This window comes from Neodiprion fabricii, chromosome 5 (assembly GCF_021155785.1).
Source record: "Neodiprion fabricii isolate iyNeoFabr1 chromosome 5, iyNeoFabr1.1, whole genome shotgun sequence".
Taxonomy (NCBI): Eukaryota; Metazoa; Arthropoda; class Insecta; order Hymenoptera; family Diprionidae; genus Neodiprion; species Neodiprion fabricii.
The window spans coordinates 18,236,450-18,260,944 of record NC_060243.1 but is presented as its reverse complement, the minus strand read 5'-3'; the positions used below and the strand labels follow the sequence as shown (position 1 = coordinate 18,260,944).

General features: G+C 38.7%; 1 protein-coding gene across 10 annotated transcripts; it reads right to left on the bottom strand.

Moving 5' to 3' along the window:
* Positions 1 to 3,221: 3,221 nt before the first annotated feature.
* LOC124182603 (ATP-binding cassette subfamily C member 4-like) lies at positions 3,222 to 22,878 on the bottom strand. Of its 10 annotated transcripts, none has more exons than XM_046570091.1 (18): positions 22,767 to 22,878; positions 19,959 to 20,102; positions 18,752 to 18,862; positions 18,002 to 18,377; positions 17,190 to 17,321; positions 16,166 to 16,357; positions 15,141 to 15,449; positions 11,175 to 11,615; positions 9,625 to 9,930; positions 9,217 to 9,351; positions 8,596 to 9,112; positions 8,226 to 8,456; positions 6,290 to 6,526; positions 5,942 to 6,204; positions 4,881 to 5,326; positions 4,335 to 4,464; positions 4,081 to 4,237; positions 3,222 to 3,980 (listed from the first exon to the last, which is right to left on the bottom strand). In XM_046570091.1, the coding sequence occupies exons 2-18, from the start codon at positions 20,039 to 20,041 to the stop codon at positions 3,952 to 3,954; spliced, it is 4,095 nt and encodes a 1,364-aa protein (XP_046426047.1). In that variant the 5' UTR covers positions 20,042 to 20,102; positions 22,767 to 22,878; the 3' UTR covers positions 3,222 to 3,951. The 10 variants fall into 10 exon arrangements, with proteins under 10 accessions (XP_046426047.1, XP_046426045.1, XP_046426042.1 ...); XM_046570089.1 differs by having other exon boundaries at positions 19,959 to 20,257; positions 22,767 to 22,852; XM_046570086.1 differs by lacking the exon at positions 22,767 to 22,878 and adding an exon at positions 21,111 to 21,317 and having other exon boundaries at positions 19,959 to 20,257.
* Positions 22,879 to 24,495: the final 1,617 nt, after the last annotated feature.

Here is a 24,495-nt window from a genome sequence, read left to right as displayed (position 1 = left end):
ATTTGACAGTATGAAAAATTGCTCAAGCGTCAGCGGATTGAAATTGCGCAGAAGTACGGCAATAGCCCTGGTAGCATTTTGAGGTAAATCTGTCTACAGGCTGAAACTGCAGTCACGATGCGTCCACTTTCACATTTGACTGCGGGTCTGACATTAGAATCTACATTATTCGAAATCTTGCACAAGTCTGTGTCAGGTCAAGGATATCAAACTACAGAAGGATGTGTAGATCCCATAAGCGCATTGTTAACGGTCAAGTTCAGTGGTGGGGATAGACTGATGACGTAGCGTTAGGCCGTCGTAGATTCTTCTACATAGCGGTAGGTATGTTTCTTGACGGTTTTACATAATTTTCATCGTGATAACTCCATTATAACTAGAATATTCAGTGGATTGCGTTGAAATAATATTCTGTTATAATGTAAACTTTTGTTAGTGCCATATTATTCGAGTAAATGCACTCGTGACAACAGTGATTCCAGGTTAACCATACACATTTTTGAATATAATTAAAACGATTGGTTTTATGACAAAAATATCAATAAGATAATTTTCTACAAACTTGTTACGCCCCAGCCAAAAATTATGGCTGCACCCTCTCCGTATCGTAACCTACTGACGAGCAATTATCAGAAGAGAGCACACATGCTCGTACCATTACAACCCGCAGTTGATGAAACAACGAACGAAAATAACGAGGCTAATGTTCTGAGAGAAAAAATTCAAAATCTTGAGACTGAGAATGAAAAATTGCAACGGCAAATAACATCCGAGAAACGTCTTGCAAGGTCCACAATAAAACGTTTACAAAATCTCAACCGATATTTGAAATCGAAGAAGCATTTCGAAAAGGAATTAACCTCAAAAATAAAACAGGTTTTATCCTCCGTGTTCACATGTAATCAGCTTAACGTTATGCTCGGTAAAAAAAAAATAAAAACCAATCAATTGCACTACAGAAGAAATCTCAACTGCCTTTACCCTGAGATATTTTAGTAAGCGATGCTACATTTATATGAGATCAATCTTGAATTATCCACTGCCTGGATTGTCAACTTTGCAGATGAGGCAAGGACTATTGAACAATGTCTTCAATTTCATGGAGATGAAACTGGACGTGAAAAGACCCCAGGAAAAAAGTTTGTTGTAATTCAGTTCAACGAAGTGAAAGTGAAGGAAACGTAAGGATGATTATTTATGTGAATAAATGATCATAGCGGTATTTCATTTCCTAAGTCCTTACGTATTGAATTCACACGGGTACGAATACGACAAATTCAACGATGAAGTTGTCGGACCACATTCCCAACTGCAAGCTATCATGGCAAGAGGCTTAATAGGAAAGTGGAAGCAGCCAATATACTTGGATTTTGACCAAAAAATGACGTCAGAAATTTTGAATATTGAACTAAAAAAGCTGCACTCTGTTGGCTACGAAGTTGTTGTTTGTGTAAGTCACTGTGGCGGTGGAAACATTGGTGTCTGGCGTGATCTGAATGTATCAATCGAACAACCGCGGTTCCTTCATCCAATCACGAATAATAAAGTGCACTTCTTCGTCGACGCTCCCCACTTGCTAAAATTGATGAGTAATTGGCTTATGGAAACAGGTTTTGTATTAGAAAACAGCATAATTGTGAATAAGGAACCAGTAACCGCATTGATTAAATTGACTGGACACGAAGTTAGTGGTTGCCATAAATTGAACGAAGCCCACATTGCCTGTAACGGCAGTCGGCGACAGGATGTATCCCTTGCGTCTCAACTTCTTTCTCACTCTACTGCTACTGCTTTGAAACATCATCATCCTGCAGTCGATAAGGCACTCGCAATGAATACTGGAGATTTTATTGAGTTAGTTAATTCATGGTTTGGCGTCATTAATTCATACAGACCTGTAGTACCAGTTTTTTCATCAAAAAGTGGATTTGGAATGATCCTGGAGGCGCAAACTGAAATACTCGACAGAATGCTTCAAGCCATACACTTCATGCGCTGTATTGAAAACAAACCACTTCAAACGTTTCAAAAAGGTTTAATGATGTCGATCAACTCATTAAAGGCTCTTCGAAAAGATTTAAAAGTGCGCTATGATATATCATATATACTGACGCGCAAACTGAATCGAGATTCCTTGGAAAATTTTTTCTCTCAACTCAGAACTCGCGGTGCATTAGATGACCATCCTGCCCCAATGAATGCATTATTAAGAATACGCATGATAGTCCTGGGTGAGTGTTCTCTGATACCTGAAGTAAACAAAAAATAATCAGATAGATACCTTGCAACTCCTAGGATAAATAAATAAATATGTAGACGAATGAAGAAATAAAAATTGAACTCACGTTTGTATGTCCGACATATTTTGTTACAGGAAAGAATCCAGGTATTGTACAGAGAAATATAAACACTGTCGATGTTGCACATGACGAATACGTCGTGGCAAAAGTTCTTCAACGAGCTTCGATCAGCGTGCCTGAACCTAAATTGGAAATCGAAGTTTTCTTGGAAGTGATTTTGAGATCCTTGATGGTGTCGGTACATCATCACTTGCTTCTAGTAGCAGCAGCGACAATAACCACGGCTTTCGTAATAGAAATTACCTTGAAGGAGAAACAGCAGACGACGCAATCAATTACTTGGCTGGGTGGGTGGCAAGAAAATACCGCGATACCTATCCCAATCTTGGTGATTATTTTTACGTACGGATGGCAGACCACAATTATGCACTTCCAAACTGGACTCAGCGTCTCTCACATGGTGATCTGACAGTACCATCCGCTGAATGGGCTACAAATGCTCTAAGGTTTGAAAAATAGTTCAAAAAACATCACGGTGAATCGGGAGATGCGGCATGTCTGCAAAAGGGAAAAGGAGTAGTGGCAAAACTAGTTAAAAGAGTCATGCGCACGACAACCTTACCAGAACCTGTCGTGAAGCCTTCCATCGGACAGAGAACTTTTATCCGAATGAATTACCTAAGCTACAAGATCAAAGAAAAAAAATGTTAAAACGTAAATTCGTCGTTGCAAACCGTGAGAGTGAAATAAGAATGCGTATTCGTAATAAACAGCTCAAAATTATTGAATAGATTGTGGAGTAAATGTTTTACTTGTTTTACATATTGCGGGATTGAAATCATAATGAAACCCAATATTTGTCGATCCTTTTACTCAATCCTTTCTTCCTAACTTTTATACAAATTGTCTTATACATGACTACATACACTAATGCATAATATCATGATATGCTGAAATAAATATTACATGATAAACTTTTTGCAGACAAATATTTAATAAATTAATAAAGATATTCTCCGTTTTTATTGAAATAAAGAAAAGACCACAATATAATAAATAAGGCTTTTATGTTAGGGTTTACGTAGTTTTAAGCTAGCTATAAGGATCGAGATCGCGAACAAGCTCTGTAAGGGCTTATGCGACCCGCGAAGGTGCTAGGAGATGTGGTAATCTAAGATTAAAAATTAGATATAATACTGTTTTATAAATGTGATAAACTAATTGTAAACCTCTAGTACAAAAGCATCCACTAATAAATATGAACATGAATATGAATACATCAATAAACGTAATTTTCAAATGTTCAAATTTCAAAAATCTCGGTAATATATACATATATGGCTTCTTATCGTGTTTAATTTAACCTAAAAGCATTGAAAGATATTGCTTCCGAAAATAATAGCCTCCAACAATATTTAATACGATTAAAACGGTATGAAACCGTAAAAATGAATGACATTATAGCCGTTATTTTGTTTGTACCACCGATTTAGGGTCTAGCGCTACGTCACAGACGGACCAACCAATCAGCGTGAACGGTCGTATCGATACATCTATATATAGTTTGGTATCCTTGTTATCAGGTGGCACAAAGTCACTGTTCGGGAAGATTCTGTATTGACTCTGTAGAAAGACTTCCCGCCGAGTCGTCTCAAATTTTTTCATCTGAAGGTAAGGCTACTAGGGAGTGAAATATGATATTACGGCACTTGAAACAAGCACCTTGATCGTAGAATAGATCAAAAACGCAAAATTATTTATAATTATTATATTTTTTTACCGTCGTTCGTTACATCGCTTGCGATTTCCGAAGTTGCAGGAAATGCACTTTCAGAAATCTTCGCCAGTTCTTCCGCCATCGTTTTTCCAGTTTGTTGAACCATTTGCGAAAAGTAACCATCGCGATCCTTCAACAGCAAATGCGGATGGTCGAACTCCTGTTATAACATCGTAAAGAATGAGTACCGTTTTATCATCGATGCTCTACTTGTGCAATCGATTCTTGCAACAACTAACTGAAAATTATACACTCACCACGATGCGGCCGCCATCCATGACCAGAACTCGATCACTGTCCATTATCGTGTTCAACCGATGAGCCACTGTCAACACGGTGCAATCAACGAACCTTCGTCTGATGGTTCTTTGTATCAAGGCATCGGTGCTGTAGAATTAAAACAAATCGATTCATCAATGAAATCAAAATACACTAATTGAAAGCAAATTTCTCTATGCAGTTTCATAAAACACCTGATTTGTCTGGTTCTTCTTGAAACAAAAGTTTCAAGTTACTGATCTCTCCTGCTGCATTCGAAAAAATATCGCTGCATTAAATTTAAACGCACACTTATATACACGATAATCTCAACAACTCCATAACCGATTTTCATACAATTTTTTAATAAGTTTCCGCAACATCTCTGCAGTGTCATTAGAGGTATAAACCAAAGTCAGCTCACCCAGAAGCCGAGAAAAAAGAAATGGAAGTAATTTTCATGGATGAATGGAGGGCGTTTTTTTCAATTAATTCATAAGCGGACAATACAATTTCACAATCGATGTTATGATGAATTTACTAACTTGGGATCAACATTGGCAGTAGCTTCGTCGAGCACGAGCAGCCGATTATTCCTGAGGATGGCTCTGGCCAAGCATATCAGCTGGCGTTGTCCAACGCTGAAATTGGCTCCGCCTCCGGCGACGGAAAAGTCGAGGGAAGATATGACGCCGCCAAGTTCCACTTCCCGAATACTGTTCCACAGCTCTGCGTCCGAATACTGTTCGAACGGGTCCAAATTGTACCGCAGACTCGCGGAAAACAGAATTGGCTCCTGGGGAATGATCGAGATCCGTGACCGCAAGTCGTTCAACCCAATGGTCTTGGTGCTTATTCCGTCCAGAAAAATTTCCCCATCTAGTCCGTCTCCGACCAAACGAAACAGCGCGGAAATCAGCGAGGATTTTCCAGCTCCGGTTCTTCCCACAACTCCCACTTTCCAGCCGGGTCGAATGTTCAAGTTCAGACCCTGCGGTTGATCGAAAGAGAAATGCGGCCATGAAAACTGTCAACTCTGTAAAAACTCATGGTACATCTGCGGTTGTATTGTTTTAAAGTCTAGCCTGAGAGAGAAAAAGTATCACGAGAAAAAACATGAGAAACGTAGAGAAGAACAGGTCGTTCAAATCGAGGCATTGATTACACTTGAACTTCGGTGTACACCTGAGTTCAAAATTTCATGAAATCCTAGTTATAGGCTACCATGAAGTCTTCTGAATTTTGTAAACCGATTTTACGAAGCCATATAAAGTCTCGTAAATTCCCATAAGGCCCCATGAGGTCCTGTAAATCTCATAAAATTCCGCAAAATCATAGGATCAAGGTGATGACACGTTTTGAATTTCTTGAAATTTCATAACGGATATCAAAATATAAAATACACTTGAGGATGTGCGCTCGGCCGACTATGGCGCTGTAAATGTCTCCGTGTTGCTAACAGAACTGTCTAATGTAAAAAATTAGCCGTCTCAGATTCATTATTTCCAAATGGACATACTTATAATTTCTCGAAGGCTTTGATCCCTCAGTATATCAATGGAGACTATAAATTGAGAGCACTAGCAAATAAATATGTTGCACACACCTTCAATGCCGGAGGCTTGTCGATTGAATATGTCATAGAGACATCCTTGAAGTCAAGAGAGCCCATCGAAGGCCAATCCGATGGAGGAGAGTTGTCGAAAGCGAATGGTCCCTCTTTGGGTAGATTGGTGTACTGTAGCAGTCGTTCGACCGAAGTCATCTGAGAAATTACGATAGTTATGTACCTTAAGCCCTCTTGAATTATACCAATCAAGATCATTGATTGTGAGATAGCAAGTCCAGCAAACCCTCCAGAGGTGTTTTCTGTAAATGGTGGCAATGAGGTTCCAAATTATATCGCTGTACTTATCTGCAGTGTAGAATAATACCAATTTAACATTACACTGACCATCATTTATTAAAATCAACGAGAAGCAAACACAAGCGATAAAAAGCCATGACATCAAATCAAGCACAAAACCAAAGGCAGTCGCTGTGGCAATAGTCATGTACCAAGCGGTAGTGTGCGTGTCTTGATGACGGTCGAACTCTTTTCGCAACAATTCTTCGACCGAGGATCCACTGCTCCGTATTGTTACCAGTCCATCAAGGGTTGAACTAACGTGCGAGAAAACGGGGCTCTTCGCTAAAATGGTCAACCGCACAACATTTCACAGTATACTCATAAAATTTCAAAGTATGAAGGCTTTCAAATCTGATTCATTAGTGTTTGGTCGAAAGAAGTACACTGAAGAAACCAACATATTGCGAAAACCGATTACTATGAAGTGTAAATATTTTTTTTCTGGAGTACCACAAGTTGATCGAGTTGAAAAACATGACAAAGTCACTTATGGAGCAGGTGAGCACCTTGCTGAACCTGCTAACAACAGTCATCGCCAAGATAGCGTAATGGCTGTTGTCCTCAAACTCTCCACTTGGAATGCCAACGGTCTGTTCCAACATGCACAAGAATTGTAACTATCTCTACGGATCCATAAAATTGAGGTAATACTCATTTCGGAGACGCGCTTCACGAAAAAAAAATACATGAAAATGCCTTGCTACTGCATCTATAGTACTAAACACCCGGACGGAACAGCACACAGAGAAACAGCTATTATTATCAGGTAAAGCATTAAAAATTTCGATCGAGATAAATACCAACAAAATCACCTACAAGCCACAACCGTAACTATCAAAGGCTATTTAGGGGGCATGACAATCTCTGCAGTATATTGTTCACCCAATTTCAATAACAAAAAACAACACTTCGAGCATTTATTCACCACGCTAGGAAACAGATTCATCGTAAGTGGTGACTACAGTGACAAGCACCTTCAGTGGAGTTCAAGGATCGCAACAATAGAAGGAAAAGACTTATGGCAGCAATGGCAAGTAATCACCTGCAATGCTTGTAAGCCAGGCAACCTATGTACTGGCCGACCGACCCCAAGAAGATCCCTGACTTCATCGACTCTTCCATCATCAAAGGCATTAACACCAAACAGTGTGTAATCAGCACAACAGCGGACCTGTTGTCGTATCACTCACCAGTCCTCGTAACAGTATGCACAAAAATTAGTCACAGACAAAAACAACCGACATTCTGCAGCAAGTAAACTGACTGGGATGCGTTCAGAAAAAAATTGAACGAAACAATCCACATGAGAATTCCCCTCAAAACAGAAAAGACTGTGGAAAATGCAGTAGAGCAGTTCACAAATGCCCTCTAAACAGCGGCCTGGTATACAACCCCAGATCGAAACACGCTGCACATCCAAGAAAAATGCCTAATCATAATCAAACGAAAAATAGCAGATAAACGAAAAGTGCGCAAGCAATAGCAGCAAACAAGACTAGCATCGCACAAAAATATATTACCAACGCAGCAAAGGATCTGAAACAACTGATTAACAATCAGAGAAATGATGCGATCCAGGAATTCCTTGGGAATCTGACTGCCACCAAAGCTAACGACTACTCGCTATGGAGAACCACCGAGAAATTGAAAACCCCGCAACTTATGGTCCCACCCGTGAAGAATGGAAGAGGTAAATGTGTTAGAAGTGAAAAGGAAAAGGTTACGAGGTTCGCAACGCATCTCGAAGACTTATTCAAACCATTCGAATCAACGGTTACGTATAAAGAGAAACATACATAAAAAAATTGATAAGAATCAAATCATTTAGCCAGAGAGCAGCAACGGATTAAAATCCTGGGTCTGCAATGCAGCGAAGGAGTAACTTCCGCGTCTGCAAGCAAGGTTATTCAGGGAATAGTAACGGAGGTAACTCCCGAGTCTGCAGTTTTCGCGATATACTGGTTCCTCAATTATCACTTACTGATGCCCTCTAGTCTCTGAAGACTCTGCGCAGTTTTGATGTAGAGAATTGTCATGAAATAGAATACACCCCCTGCAACGACTGTCGGAATGATCATCCAGTTGTTGACAATGAATACCATTACCAGCGATCCAGTCGCGATGGTAAATTTTTGAAACATCTCCATTAACGCCCTTGGTAGCATCTCATCCATTGCACCTACGTCCTTTGAAAATCGGTTCAGGATTCTACCTGAATAAAAATTTCTTGAATGTATTAACGCAAGACCCTATACCAAAAACTATCATTAAGAGTCAGAGTAGTTGCCCTACCCGAAACTGGTGGAAGGAATTTATTTTCACAAACATGCTATCTGATATTGAAAACCTACCAGATGGATTAGTGTTGAAGAACCTCATTGTTGCTTCCAAAATGTTCGAGAACATGGCATTGTGTATATTGCGACTTGCGTTCATGCTGATCCTGACGAACAGTATGTTGCTCAGTACGACGGTGATGGTGCATCCGGCGATGCAAGCGGTATAGACCCAAATTCCCACATTTTGTCGCAGCAATCCGCGTTCATCGACCCACTGCGATACGGAATTATTGTAATCCATGTCACCGACGACGGATTTGTTAGATTGCAACGTGGATTTGAGAGTTTCCTGGTTGGTCCAATACGTCATCCAATAGTCACATCCACTGGCCGCCACTTGTCCGGCTACGAAGGCCAGAACGACGATCGCCAGTGAGCATAGATTGCCACCGGCAAAAAAATAGCCCCGGTATACTTCGCTTGATATTGATCCCGTTGCCATTTCCTCATCGTCTATGTTTTCCAATTCCTGCATACTCTCGGTGTGTTTTAGTTGTTGTTCATCGTTACCTGGAACTACGTCCTTTGTCTGAAAACACAATTGATTTTTCAATTAATTTCAGATGTTCTCTAAAATTTTCATGTCAATACCAATATTTGCGAAGTTGAAATTCGTCATGTGTACAAAAGTACCTCAAATTCTGTCGCGTCTGCGTCCACTTTTTCCGTGGACTCGGCATCGTCGGATGTTTCACAATTCTCGAAAATCAAATTCCGGAAGTTTGAGGCACTCAACTCCTGGAACGTTCCTTGGCATTCAACGGTACCCTGAAATAGGCAGTAAGTGTAATTCAGATGCCACATGTAGGTAATAATTAAGACGGACAGGGTTATGTATTCTGTTACGAAATGTACGTTCGACCCGGAGACTCTAAGAATTCGTGGTCACTTCACGACGAACTTGGAAAAGAACATATGATTTTGTAGTTGGGAATCCAGAAAACGTATAGTGTCTGTGACAATTCAACGACTTGATTTCAAGTGACTCGATGATGAATTCCTTGATCATATTGCACATTACAAAGCATTTCTCGAGCTTACGCGATTAACGAAAATAACAGTGTCGACTTGTTCGAGATATTGAAACTGATGAGTAACTATGATCCGTGTTTTCGACTTTAGGAAACCATTGATGCACTTCTCGAAAAGGTGACGACCAACTCGAGAATCCACAGCGCTGAGAGGATCGTCGAGTAAGTAAAGATCGGCGTCCCTGTAAACGGCTCTTGCCAAGTTCACTCGAGCCCTCTGACCTCCTGACAAAGAAGCTCCCCTCTCGCCGACAAGACTCAGATCCCCTTGTGACAGTTGGTCAAAATCTTTGAGCAGGGCGCAGGCTTCGGTCACCTGTATATGGAAGTTATTTATCCTGATTAACAGAATCATTCAAACGGATTGAAATTTCAAGTTTCAGCTTAATTCAGTTGCACAAAGGTCTTCGAGTAGAATTTTCAAAGATGAGGAAATTTTTAGGTTTTTGATAGGATGGTATATGATTCTGATTTCATGGAAAGTTGGAAGTAAATGAAGAAAAAAATCTAAGATTTTGAAATTTACATTTACAGCGGTGTGGTTAAGTGACTTTTTGGTTTGAAAAACTGACTAGAAAAAAACAAAAGTACCTTTTCTATCTCAAAAGGCGAATGAAATCTAGATTCATCTACAAACACTCGTAATTGATGGACGTTCTCAGTCTTGAAAGTGGGTGAAAGCTAGTTTTTCAGTTAAAAATTTAAATCAAATCAATATTTTCCAAATGAAAATCAGTCGAAATGATGCTTGCCGTTACAGAGTAAGAAGCAAGAAGTGCCTTTAATTTGCGCAAAATCGAGATGGTAAAATCTTCGGGCAAAGAAGTAAACAATTGCAAGTTCTTTTACTGATAAATCCTGAAAATTACCAAGAAGCGCCTTTACTTCTTTGTTCGTCTTTCACACCAAAAATTAAATGGAAAACTTCGTTAAAATTCTAGAAAAAATAAATCCAAATCATGATATCTCGAGTACGAATCAACGAATTTTAATGATCTCGGTTTCGATCAACGCGGCTTTTTTCGCTAAAAACTATTTTGATTTTCTGTATTTTCCTGTTTCCTGAATTTTTCGAAAACCAAATTGAAAATACAATTTTCCGACACTTTGCGAACACATCAATGAATTTTGATAATTCTGGTTTCAATCAACTCGTCACTTCTGAACTGTGAAACGATCAGATTCTAAGGCTGATAAGCCCGGTGGTTTTCAATGTTTTTGCTAAACAAAATAAAAAAAATATTTCTATCATGATGTCTCGAGAACGGATCAACGGATTTTCATGATTTTGGTCTCAATAAACGCGGGCCTTCTAAGCTGAGAGCGGATGAGATTTTGGATTCGATCGCTTCAGTAGACTCCAAGTCATTGAATGTTAAGCTTGCAGAAAAAAAGGTGTCACATAATGTATTCTGAACTCAAAATGTGCATTCAAGCGTCAAGTTCGCTAGCTGTCCAATTAGTGTCAGCCAGATAAGCAGCTTGTTATTCGGTTACATTCTGCAGAATTCCGTATTTCTGAAATTCCTTCGAATTGCATAATAATAACAGAAAACGCACCTCTTGGTACCGCTTCTTCTCATACGGCAGACCGAACAGAATGTTGTCGCGTATTGAAGCGGAGAAAAGCCAGGGGTCTTGACTGGCGTAAGAGACGCGAATATCCCGACTGGTTATTTCGGCTTCACTTTCTTTCCCCGTGAAAAACGACAGCTTCCCAGCGCCAACGGTCAGCTCTCCCAGAATCAGATGCAGCAGTGACGACTTGCCCGATCCAACCGGTCCGACAAGCGCGCACGAACATCGGTTTTTCACTTCCAGAGAAACCTCGGACAGCGTTGGAGGAAGGTTGCCGAAAATCCAATTCGCCGCGACCGTGTCCATCCGTATTCCAACTCCGTGTTCAAGTATTTCCAATCTATCCACATCACCGGGCCCGTTTTCGGTGCAGGCAAGTTGAGCTTTTTCCACGCATTTAACTTCGTCCAGAAGTAAGAACTCCTGTTCAATCAAGATCATCGATTTGCAGTTGTCAAGGGGTTAAGTCTAACCAAGGTAAAATTGGTCTTTGAACTTCAAAAACTAAAGCACGTTTATTCTTACAATTAGACTGTTACGTGAACGACTACGAGATTTCTGAAGTTTGGTTCTACCTCCACGATTCAAAGTATAACGAATGGATGTTTTAAAACAAAATTTAAGGAAACTTGTTGTAATCTCAGTTCAGCTGTATTGAAATAATTAGCTAAACGTAGTTTGATGGCTATTGGTTAAATTTAGAGATGATATTTCCACAACGGATTTCGATTATTATATCTGGTGCATTATTCCACAAAGTATCGGTCACGTTCGGAAATCGTTGTTTTCGATTGAATCTCAATTATTTTGCCCACAAGTACTGGTCAAAAAACAAAGCCCCGATTGGCAAATATTTTCCCGTCTCAGACATTTGCTATTGCGAGAGCGCCCAATTTGTGTAATCCGAAAAAAATAAAAAAAATTCTAGATAAATATCACTGCATTTTTGAGCCCTATTCAGAGACGGAGATTATCGCGGCAATTTGATTGCAAAAATAACGAAAATTTAAAAACTTACTTTCTGATCGCATTTTTCATATGGAAATAATCAAGGAAGTTCCTAATAACATGGTTCGAAAAAATATATATTCACAGAGTTTAACTAGAAAAAAATATGACTACCGAGGTCTTCGTTAGTTAGCGCACCGAACGTTATTGCTAAAGAAAGCTTTCTAACGCGGCGTCTAAATATCTAGCGAGGACCTCGGTAATTACACTTTTTTCGAATCAAGCTCCATGAACATATTTTTTCCAACCCATGTTACATGGAACTTTCTTGTTCATTTACATACGACAAATGCATTCCAGGAGTAATTTTTGAAATATTCGTTATTTTCGAAATCCAACTTTTGCTGTACTGACATATCTATTCTTGAATATGGCTCAAAAATGTTATCATATTTTTCTAGAATTATCTGAAATTTTTCGGCCTTCAAAAAATGGGGGGTCTCAAAAAGACAATACTCATCCTCACACACGAGATTGAAAAAAAATTTGAAAAAATTAAAGCATTGTTTGATGATCAGTACTGTCGGCAACAGACAATCTGGCAATTTGATTTGTACTCCAAAATAAAATTGATTGTTTATTTTCTACGCAACCCACTTCCTGTTATTGAACATTAAGCTATCTAACTCAGTATAACTGTCCCTTTCATTGTATCATAGAAAAAAAAATTGAGTTCGTAAGAGTCGTCGGCTTATGGTAAGGAATTTGTCCACCCAATGAACCCCGGTTACGTTACTCGAGCTTTGGCGAGTAAGTCGCACGCGTGAGGAAATTGAGAAAAATGGATTACAGAATACTGTTAGTTACAGTTCTCACAGCCGGGTACTACAAATACCCAAATTTCCTCGAGTACTAGCTATAGGTCTCAACATTCACCCTTTTCGAGAGACTCAAAACAATAATAGTGGGTTCGGGGTCGATGTAAGGATCAATAACATGGCCACCAGATATGAAACTGTACCTCACGGTTTATTGGACAGGCTTTACATTCATTCAATCAGTAATTATTCAACGCTTGTGTCAACTTGGGAGACTTTCTAACAGTTATCCGTTCGACACGGGTCTCGTCGCGAGCAGAACCGGAGTAGGCCTCAGGACGACGTGTACAGGTACCATCTCACCCGAAATCATCGGTCAGTACCTGTACTATTTTAACCGGGGGCTGCAAGCCGTTGCCGGCTACCCGACACGGAAACCACCCCAGGGTAGCTCAGCTACCCCGACAAGGCCACCCCACGCGGCTACACCAATCTTGTGTGAACTTGTTACTTATTTTCAAGTGTTCGTGATCCGTGGACTGTAATAACCATGTTGGTTTCCCAACGTGTCAACCACCCCGGGTCAAAACCTCACCCATGAGGCCCCGGGAAGGCCAGCGCGAGAGTCCCCAACCGGCTTTACCCAGTTCTGCTCTCGCATCTAATTACTCGATCACAAGTATAATCGAAACACAATCCCAATGCCATTTAATAATCAAATCGATCATTATGAGCCTCGATTCGTCGAGTTGATAGCCCCATGTTCACACAGTTCACTGTATCACTCTCGCACACATAACGAGCTACTTTCAACGAGACTCACGTGTTATTCCTTCCGAGATTCGACTAATACTGATCTGGTTTTGGCTTCTTCTTCATATTCTCATCTCGCTTGCTCTCACGGGGATTTTGTGAACTTTGGACTATATTGTCATGTTGACCACTCGTTGTAGCGTGCGTGAGATCTGCGTACTTCGATTCAATACATTCTGTCCCTTTACAAATCTCTAGCTGATCTGTAGCGGTCGTTTACCCCCTCGCCGTTCCATATCTCTCTGTTATTACATATGGTTTGAAGTAATGCTCATCCAAACTGTAGTGTCATTGTGTACAATTCTTAATTTTTTACACAGTCTCTGGTTGAGATCGCGTTAAACATCGGATTATAACTTAATAATAACATGTGGCAATAGTGGTCTGTGTCAACGGCCAATTACGAAATTATAGGTCAAAAAGGACTAGTTGTAGCTGTTGATTTCTATCTATGCATTGGCATATGTCGCCAACAGAATACGACGTTTTCTTCAACACCCACCAACCCGTGAGCTCGTTGGTACGGACGAGCGGGTTTAGAAATACCAAGCGGATCAATAGTCCGCAGGAGACTACAAAGGATAAGTCTGCGAGGTGGTAAAGTGGTCTCGGCATCTTCGTGCGGAAACGCCGGCCAGAGAGCCGTACACGTACACTTGGCGACAATGAATCTGAGACGGCTAGTTATGTTGGCAACACAGAGAAACCCACAGCGCCACAGTCGGCCGAGTGTGAATCAAACTCAATCTCAATAAACATAACATAAGCCATGACCGTCGAATCTAACCTTAGAATACGTGTCAATCCAACAAGTCATTATCCCCGCGGTCCCCAAGTGTACAACAAAAGGACGAGCCAGGCGTGGGGTCATGCGGTTGGCCGCCTTTGCGAGCGAAGCGCTACTGTACCGTACTCGTGCTTGGGGGTAGCAGATCGCGACTATCCGTGCTACGCATGCGCGGCGGCGAGTACGCGCGTCGAGCCAGGCTGCTCGGGCGGCGCTGAGCTAAACGTTCAGTCTGAACGCGAACCCCGAGTGAGGCAGCGAGTTAACCGAATTTCATCGCTACGAGATAGAAGTAACATTATCCTTGCGTACGTCACAAAAACTTGTACAAAAAGAAAAATGAATCGGATTGAATGGGAGATGTCAATTTCCGATCTTGATCACTACTTCGTGGAATACCCCATCTGTATATCGTGGTAAAACCAGATTTCATCAAATTTGTCTGGTGAGCTTATGAAGCCGATATCTTTGTCCTCGGAATCAAGGTTTAATGGATTCGCTTGTCTCGCAAAATGCGAATAGATATACGAAAGCCTAAACAGATCTCCCTGGTTGATGTAATACGATTATAGAATTACTGACTGTTAATCTGTCCAAGGACACAGCGGCTTCACCGGCAAGGATGAGCGCCAGGGGAAAGTAAACTGCGCATGATATTCTCAGCGCGTTTATCAGACCAACGCTAACGAAAGCCGTTTCCGCTGTGATCGTATTTCCGATGAGGACAAAACTTGTCAACGCGAAGTAGAGGGTGATTTTTCCCGACAGCAATATTATGCTAAAATTGAATCCTTTCAAATACGAAGCGTAGCTTATAACTTTCAGCTCCAAATCTCTGACTTTGGATACTATTTTGTTGAATGGTTTTTCCCAGGAATACATTTTTACCACCTGCAACGTAATTAAAAAAATTCCAACTTAGTTGGTTATACCTTTTGGGATGAAAAATAATTGTACTTATTATTGCACTAGACTTGTATTTTGCTTGAAATGAAATACATGCACCGAACGCTGAAATACAACTTAAATTACACGCAGGTTTCAGGAATATTACGAGCCATTTCATGTGTATAATTACGATGACCGATATCAGACGATTTTCAAATATTCTGGTGAGTTTTAGAATTTTACGGGGTTTATACTTACAGAAATATCAAATTAATTCGGGAGATTTGGCCTGCTTTCGATTCATGAGTCTAGGATCCCAACCGATTTCAATAAAATTCAGTGACTTTAGAGATCTCAAGAAGCATTTAAAAAAATATGTATAAATTCCAATATTATCACAGGGTTCCCGATACCTATTGATAAACCGTCAAATTTTGAAACCAAAATGTGACCATAAAGAAGGAACAAAAATATTACAGCTTGCCGGACCGCAGGAAATCGTCATATTAATTTTGAATTTCGAGTAAAGTACACGAGCCCCATTTGTTTTTTCGTTATTTCTTAGGCAAGACAGTTACTTATTTAAAAAAGCAAATTGAAAATTTCGACAAATGAAACTTGCTGTGCATCGTATCCCACTTCAAGTATGATATGGAAGTTGAATCTTTTGGTCAGAGAATCAAAAATTGCCAATAATACGGATCTGCCTGTAAGATCACCTGTATTCCAGAAATCAATTCGGTCATCAGTTGCACCCTCTCATCTGTTTTCCTGGCGATTTTAGCCCTCAACTTTCCACCGACATGGCTGAAATACCCTTGCAGAAGCAACGTCTGGGCCATCGTGGCTCCGATTGCTATAAACGTGGCGACGCCAATTGATAGCCACATCACGTATCCAGATATCGCCAGCTAAAGTTCACGAAAACATTGTAAACACTCTCTGTAAATTTTTTCTGTAAATTTACTTATTCGCTTTGGAAATGATTTTTCTTTCTAAATCCGTATGTCATGGAAGATTGCAGTGGGGCAAAAAAATTTTCAACGTAAATAAGTTATTTTTCCCCATGAACTATTTAATGCAATATATGTTATACTTTTTATGCCATGCCAATATATCGCATTAAGTAGTTCATGGAAAGAAATAATTTAACAATGCTGGAATTTTGTTTGTTCGACTTTAATCTCCCATGTCATATGGGCTTAAGAAAAAGATCATTTCCGAAACGCTAAGTTAAAAAATCTGAAAAAATCAAAGAGAGTACCCTTAAGTAGTACTACTATATAACCAATTCGGAAATACATCCGAGAAGATAAAAAAAAATGTGGCTGAGTCGGTGGAGACGATTCTTATGTCAGGTCATCATTGATTGAACTCTAATTTCATTGAAGTGATATATTTCATCACTTGTGTTTTGAGTGAAGATACTGACATTTTACCCGAAAAATTGCAACACTTCAAACACGATTGTACGTATTTCCGGCTCGGACTTTATTGGCTGTTGCAATTTGTTTATGAGCGTGTATTTACTATAATCTACTCAAAAATCTTAACCATTCTCATTTATTTCCGTTGCTGTGGTTTTATCGACAGATCTTTCACTGGCAGTATTTGATAATTACTAAACACAACAGGATTATTCAATTCGTGGAATCAAGAAAATTTCGACTTTGGGAATTGTAGAGATTATGTCAAAAATCACAACCTACCCGAATGAAATAGTCTATTACTTAGTAATATTACCTGTATTGGCATGATCCAAAAATGATGAAGGAATATAAAAATGCTGTCAAATCGAGCCACGTCGTTGCTTATTAAATTTGCAACTTTGCCAGCTGCTGTGTTGTGGGCCGCATTTTGATCAAGACGTAAAACCTGAAAACGCAAGGATTTAAATGTATTTGGTACTTATAACGCATTACTTCTCACTTGCATGTAGAATTGTTCATTTTATACTCAGTAAATTTGGTAAAACAATCTGAAATATTCAACTCTTCATAAACGTGTGCAAAAGGTCAAAAAACCAAAATTTCACTGAATTATGTATTTATTGGCAGACTGATGTTTCGTTTGTTCCGAATACAAATTTTGTATTTCAAAAGAGTTTTTTCTGCAAACCAATAAGATACGATTTTGTTCATTCAATGGGTCGTAATCAGAGTTGATTACAGCAGCTGTATATTTTTTTTTGCAAATTTTGCAAATCCGTCAGATTCGAAAATTGGCGAATTTTTCTGAATTCTTTTGTAATTAGTTTACAATTTTCATCAGGCTTTACATAATTCCAAATGGGAGATAAAATATTTTTGTACCGATTATCTAACAATACTATTAATTTTGCATCGCTGAGTGATGTTTTGGAAAAAAATCGCGATTCGGTAATTTCGCGCCCACACTTAATGGAACGAAAAGAAGAAAATTATTTCTGTCAAATTTGCGTATTTTCAACAGAATTTTCGTTACAAATATGCAAAGACGTTATACGTCTCAAGAATCTTTTTAATCGTGTGTCAGAATTTTTTTATATTTTCCAATCGATTCACGCAACTGATTACCTTTCTGTAAATCAGAGAACAGCAGGCAACCCTGACGCGCATCCCGATTTGCTGTGTGCGGAGATCAGTGTGATGCATGATGAGGATGTCGAGGAATATCACGAGAACTAAAAGTCCGGCGTAAATGAGACCTTTGGTTCGTGAGATGCCGCATCCGACCTCATCGAAGTACTCGATGATCCACCCCTGGAGAATCGGTCCCGCGACGTGTAGAAACGCGAAGCGGAAGAAAATAAACAGCCCTAGAATCATGTAAGGCAGCCAGATCACTCGCGTTAGCGCCCGTCCAAGGCTCGGCTGCCTCGCTCGCTTCTTTTCGCCATCTTTATTCAGGGTCCTCTTCGCCTCAGATCTAGCCAATTCCTTGATCCACTCTCTGATTTCATAAATAGACAGACATATTTTTTTTCAGGAAAGTAGACATCTTTCAGCTTCACGAATTTTAGCCCAATTATGATCGTCCTCAATAACTTTTGATAAAATATTAAGAAGCCACAAATGTTCCAAATTATTTGCGATTTCACTGATAGCAATACTCGTATCAATAACTGTTGGAAACATTTTAAATTTGGAAGCTATTTGAGATAGTTGAAGAAATTTCAGGCGGATATTGTCGACGAGATTTTTTCAATTTCAAACGTACTCCATAATTTATTATTACACAATTGCTGAAAGATATAAGTCCGATGATATAAAACCAGCTGTTCTTGCGTTAAATTTTTCAGTGCAATATTTCGAACACGGAATTACCTTTCGAGACGATTGCCAAGTTGTTCAGATTCATCGGATTTCAAGGGATCGTACAAATCTGTGGTCTGTAAATCATGCTTTGCTCCCTTCCAGAAAATCTGTCGTGTCCATCTGTATGCAAATATGTTGAACAAGCAAAAATGAGCACAACTCGCAATACTTTCAGTCCATTTACATTTCAACCGGTGAAACTCGTGATTTTCGTGTTTGTTGTAAATCATACAATAAATGCTTCGACTCAAATTGCGACACAAGAAAACAAAATCCTACGTTAAGGTCAAAAATTTTCTTCATGTTCATTATATCTTATCTATAATTAGGTCGTTGAATGAAAAATTTCGATAAATTCCATTAGGTCCGTCAGATAGAATGACGAAAAACAATTGACACGTATTTTTACTCTTTTCAATTAAATGTTTATTAATAAAGACATAGCTAGTCAAATTTGCGTGATGTCATAATGTTCTCTGTTATACGCACTCGTGTCGAAATACAGTGCTTTAATGCAGGGTAAATTTTTAGATTGAGAAGTCCATTGCTGCAGCTCTTCTGGCGTTATCATTGTTTTCTCAGTTTTGTAGAGTTGAAGATTTTCGTGACCCAATAATCAAACAACTATCACATTCAGACAGTTGTTGGTTTCAACGCATTTTGATAAGCGCGTCATTAATATATTGTAACCTTTTTGCTTTGGATTAAAATGATTGAAAACGTATATTAGAAACCGTAGATTTTTTAATACAGTTACTACACTTCACCAGTCTGAAGAATTCATTCATAAAAAATGGAAAATGTTTACCCGTTCTTAAAACTCTGTAACTTCTAAACAAAGGCTCAAACTATCTTTAACAAAGTATTAAAAGTTTCGGCTTCAGTCGCAAAATTTCATATAAAAAACGAAAATTTCAATAACGGGGTTTTTGGTATAACGAGATATTCTATTTATTTTGTTTATGCTTATCTATTCCATAATTACGCCATTTTTTATTTTTTCATTGTTTTTATAATCAATTTCGGCGGACAAATGAAATTCTTACTGCAGATATATTGCGAAAATATTTTTCGATTCTAAATCGAAATAATTTTTCGGAACTAAAGCAACTCATGTCGTTTATTGTCATTTTTTTGGGGATTATTCATGACTGATGGAACGTCATTAGTGATGAAAATGGAATAATCATCGTAAATTATACGTGTAGTACTTTACCCAAAAAACAGTGCACTCAAAAAATTGGACGATTCTTCAATATTTTTCCGTCGCCTGCGTTCTTTCCGCTCCCTGACGTCCATAATATTTTTTTTCTCCTTACGTATAACACTAGCTTCCGATTGTACCAACTATTCCTTCCAGCTTGATAAGTGAAAAAATTTCAAAATCAATATTACTTTGGCAACGATTTTTTTTCCATCCTCACTGGCATTTCTGATTCGTAAATCACTAATTTCGAGTACTTCTTGTTTTGCCCGTCCAGAATTTGTAGCGATTCGTTACTCTCTAAAACTGAACTGTAATGCAAATTTTTTAAATATAATTGATACTGAAATGTTGAGAAAAGTGGTAGAATATGTGATCTGAAATTGTTCAAAATATGTTAATAGTATCCGTAAAAATTTCTAAGCAAATAATTAACCATTCAAAATTCAAATCACTCATTCAATTTCGCGAACCGATCAACAAAAAAATATACGTAATCTCGAAAATTCATCACTTATGATATACACACGGTAACTTACTCTTCTCAGCACTATTGATTTCACATATTTCGTCCCATATTACATGAAATTCAACCGACTTGCTTGTAACGGCGACGTAACGTCTTTTATAATTGGAACGAACAATTGTCCGCAGACTGTGAGATCAAGTATTTCGAGTTTTACAAGAATATCCCATAAGTCAAGAACAACTTTGGCGAATACTGTGAAAGTCATCATGGTTGCCGTATAGTGGGAATAATAATAGTAAACTGTTTTGTAGATACGTGCAAAAAAAAAGAAGAAAACCATGTATGAAAAAGTCTGTTAATCAGCATAGGACCGACTTTATGATCAAGAAAACCTGGGGTGCGTTCGGAGCCCAGTCATGCGTTTGAGGGTAGAAAAATAGCGTCGTGAGTTCTAGGGTCAACATTTTCAAATATTTTATTTAGTCACAACATGCGTATTATAAATTTTTTTCAAACACGAAGTGACCGCCATAATTGTTTAACCGAATGTGGCTAAATATTGCAATCGACTACTCGATTTTTTATTATCTAAAATTTCGTTCGAATCCTTCGAACTGTTCTTCCTGAAATGTTGAGCACACTCGATAGTTTCTAATATGCAGAAAGGCAGATAAGGATTCGAAAAGTCTACTCACCGAGAAATAGTTTATTTTTTCACACACACTGGGAAATTATGCATGTATTGCAGAGAATCTTGGAATAATGCTTAACGATGGTTTCAAAAAATTAACGTCACTGAATTACTATTATATATACTGTAAAAAGTGTTTCATCGCTACTGAAGTTTCGGTGCTCCGAGTTTATATGAGGTTACCAAACAGAAAAATTCCAGTCGTGGTCGTTTATAAGTGATGATTATGTTGACTGACATCTTTTTGTTCATCCATATGTGCTATTTGATTATTACCAAGGAGGAACGATACGCAGTGAAATTACACTTTGCACTACAAAGTACACTTTAGTCAATGAAACAGATGAATTTTCAACAAAAGATATGTCATTCCTATAGCGTCTCAGGCGTTGGTAATTGCGAGACATGTGGCAGAATAAGGAAGAAGAACGAGTGTACCAGTCGGAGAATTAGTTAAAATGACTCGACGTATTGGTTGGTAACGAGACCGTAACTACATATAGATACCACTGTTTGTGACTAGAACACCAAGTAAACTGATGTAATTGTCACGTTGTAATTTTGAGGGAAATTGTATTCATTGTAGCATTGTAGCCGAAGTTGTGGAAGATTTCCGATAATTCAACAACAATGTCCTTGCGAAAGATCAACGTTAAAAATCTGATGGAGTTGTCAGATTCTCATTCTGAGGTACATACTGTACTGTATTTGAGGATTTAAATTATTAAAGAAGTAACAATTTATCCATATTGTCTTTGTGGAGCATCGAGAAGCCAACGAGAGGAGTCGGGCTCTTCTGGAGTCTTTGTCGACCAAAACAATAATCTTCCTCAATCCATAAAACGAAACTATCTTCCAATTAGTGAAGAGCAACGAGGTGTTTGACTGAACACTGTGCTTCCAGAACTTGGAAGGAAACATTAGGGGGTCAAGGATCTTGTGAAAACCCTCACTTTCCAATCATGCACAAATATACTTTTCGTAAGTTGAAATAGTCGAAGAATGAATGACCAGAATGGTTCCGTTTAAGTGGTTTAAGGTGTTTTCCGTATAAGATTTTCAACTTGATATGACCGTGACTTTTGACCTTCGTCAAGGCCATCTTCACCGCTTACTGCTTCTCACTGATCTCTACAACTTTTATGAGTATCACTGTGCTCTGGTGAACGCATTTTCGAAAAATTCATTTCCTTAGTCTAAGCCTAGCGTTCAACTTTGATACGACCTTAAGATGTTAGAATTTTTCGTGCCCAATGTAATTTCCGAGCATAGAATTTTCCACGCTTTTCCTTTCTGGGGTCAAAAACAGGATGTTCCTTTTGATGAAATCCACTTGACCATGAAATGATCTTGAAAGTCATAATTAAAGTCAAACCTAAAGTCACGACTACCCTACGTAGGAGCCTACGTAGGGCTGAAAGTAGGCGCTAAATTTCGACATCGGATGTCTATAGTTACGATGGACATGAATTGGTGCAACTCCGAATAGTACAAGCTCAGATCAACAGGTTGCGAGAATGCCTTCTTATTAGAAGATTCAAAATAATTGAACTTTGAGATTTATGAGCTCATTTTCAGTTTCGGATGATTATACTACTAATATCCATGTATTCACTTTGTGAGAATTACTATAAATCGCAGTTATATCAAATATACATACACGAAAAATTAACCGTGCTGATATTCTTTTTTCAACGAAATAACTTTTGTCGTTTTCCCCGCTGAAGCACAAATCACACATCCGGGAACAGACGAGCATCGACTGATGCCAGGTGAACGAGTTCTGCTGTATGACATTCGACATGTCGCAATTGGCCCTGGGCTATAGGCAAAATAATATATCGCAAAGCTCCCCACCGAGGAACAAAGTTTCTGTAATGTTCATTAGTTATGAAGCGTGGCGTGAAGAATGAATGTAAGTGCAAGCGTGTATGACTATGAAAGTGAGAATATGAATGTGGGATGTACCGAGTGTTTAATAGGCTAAGAGCCTTGGAGGCAACGGTCATAACTGTAACGCCGGGGTGATACGGGGTTACATTCGGTCGAAACCTTTCACAAATAGATTTTCTTCTTCATAATATCATGGCTATATCTCTCAAGAATATTTTGACCAAAAGCTCATTCCGAATTTCCAAAAATTGAAAAATTTATCAGTACTCCAGTGAAACAACGCACTGGTGTGCGCTTCAGTTGAATCGAGTTGAAGGCTAGAAAGATCAACCTGTTGGGAAGCTGCGTATGCAGCAAAAGGCCTTCTATACGCCTAAGGAATCGCCGGTTGAGAGTAAAAGAAATTTTCATTTCATCTGACATCAGATCAGCGTCAAAACCGAGGTTAAAACTTTAAACGCGTAAATTATACACACGTTTATCTATATACTGTATTTTCCCATGTAGTGGACCTCCTGATTCAACACGGATGGATGGAGTAACTTCAAAATTTGCACACACGTTCGTTCCTCTTATGATTACGCACGATACGATTAAACTCGCCATTTTTTGATCACACCTAAATACGGAGAGATTTTTGCTGTAAAAAGCGACGATTTTTAACAAATCATCATATCTTTCGCATTTTTTTGGCATTTTCAAAAGCCCGAACAACAAACCATAACTATTTTCATCTACGTTAATATACATACTGATTTCTTGATTTCAAACACGGCGCTTCGCCGCTACAAAGCCCACCGTTTGGTCCTGCGTAGGGAAGGATTCAGGAAATGAATACTATAACAATGTATTCAACATTCTTGTTTGTAAGATGTTCTAATGTTTTTGAGCCGGTCAAAATATTTCACAAAAAGTTACGTTCAAGTTGAATGAAGATAATTTTGTATAAATATGGTAAAACAGATGTTCCATAATAATCATATTTGCGCGTCATGTCTAACCTTTAATGTATTAAAATGTAATTTCTTCAACGTTTCTTAGACAATTCTCGAAAATCCCAATTTTCAATGTCTCAATTTTTTCATCCTAGTAAATCTCTTACAGAGTTCAGAGTTAAAACTCTTTTATCTCAGTGAATAAAAAGTGGAAAACATCAAATTTCCTTCTAACATATTTCTTCTTCTAATCTAGTGAATCACACAATGATCACACAACCGTCCGATTTTTCCACTCACCAAAATGTTTGCCCAAGGCGGATTAGAAATTAGAAAAAAAACACTATATTTTGAAAATATGTTAATTGCTGATAACTGCCAGTTACGTGATTACGGATAAAACAAAGTATATTGATCGAGAGAAGGAAATTTACTATCTTACGAAATTTATTCAGGACAATGCCTTATCCAGGACGAATTTCTTTTCACGACCAAATATTGGGTTGCCGCACAGCGACAAACTTATGTGACCACCAACCAATTACGACTGCCATAAAGTGA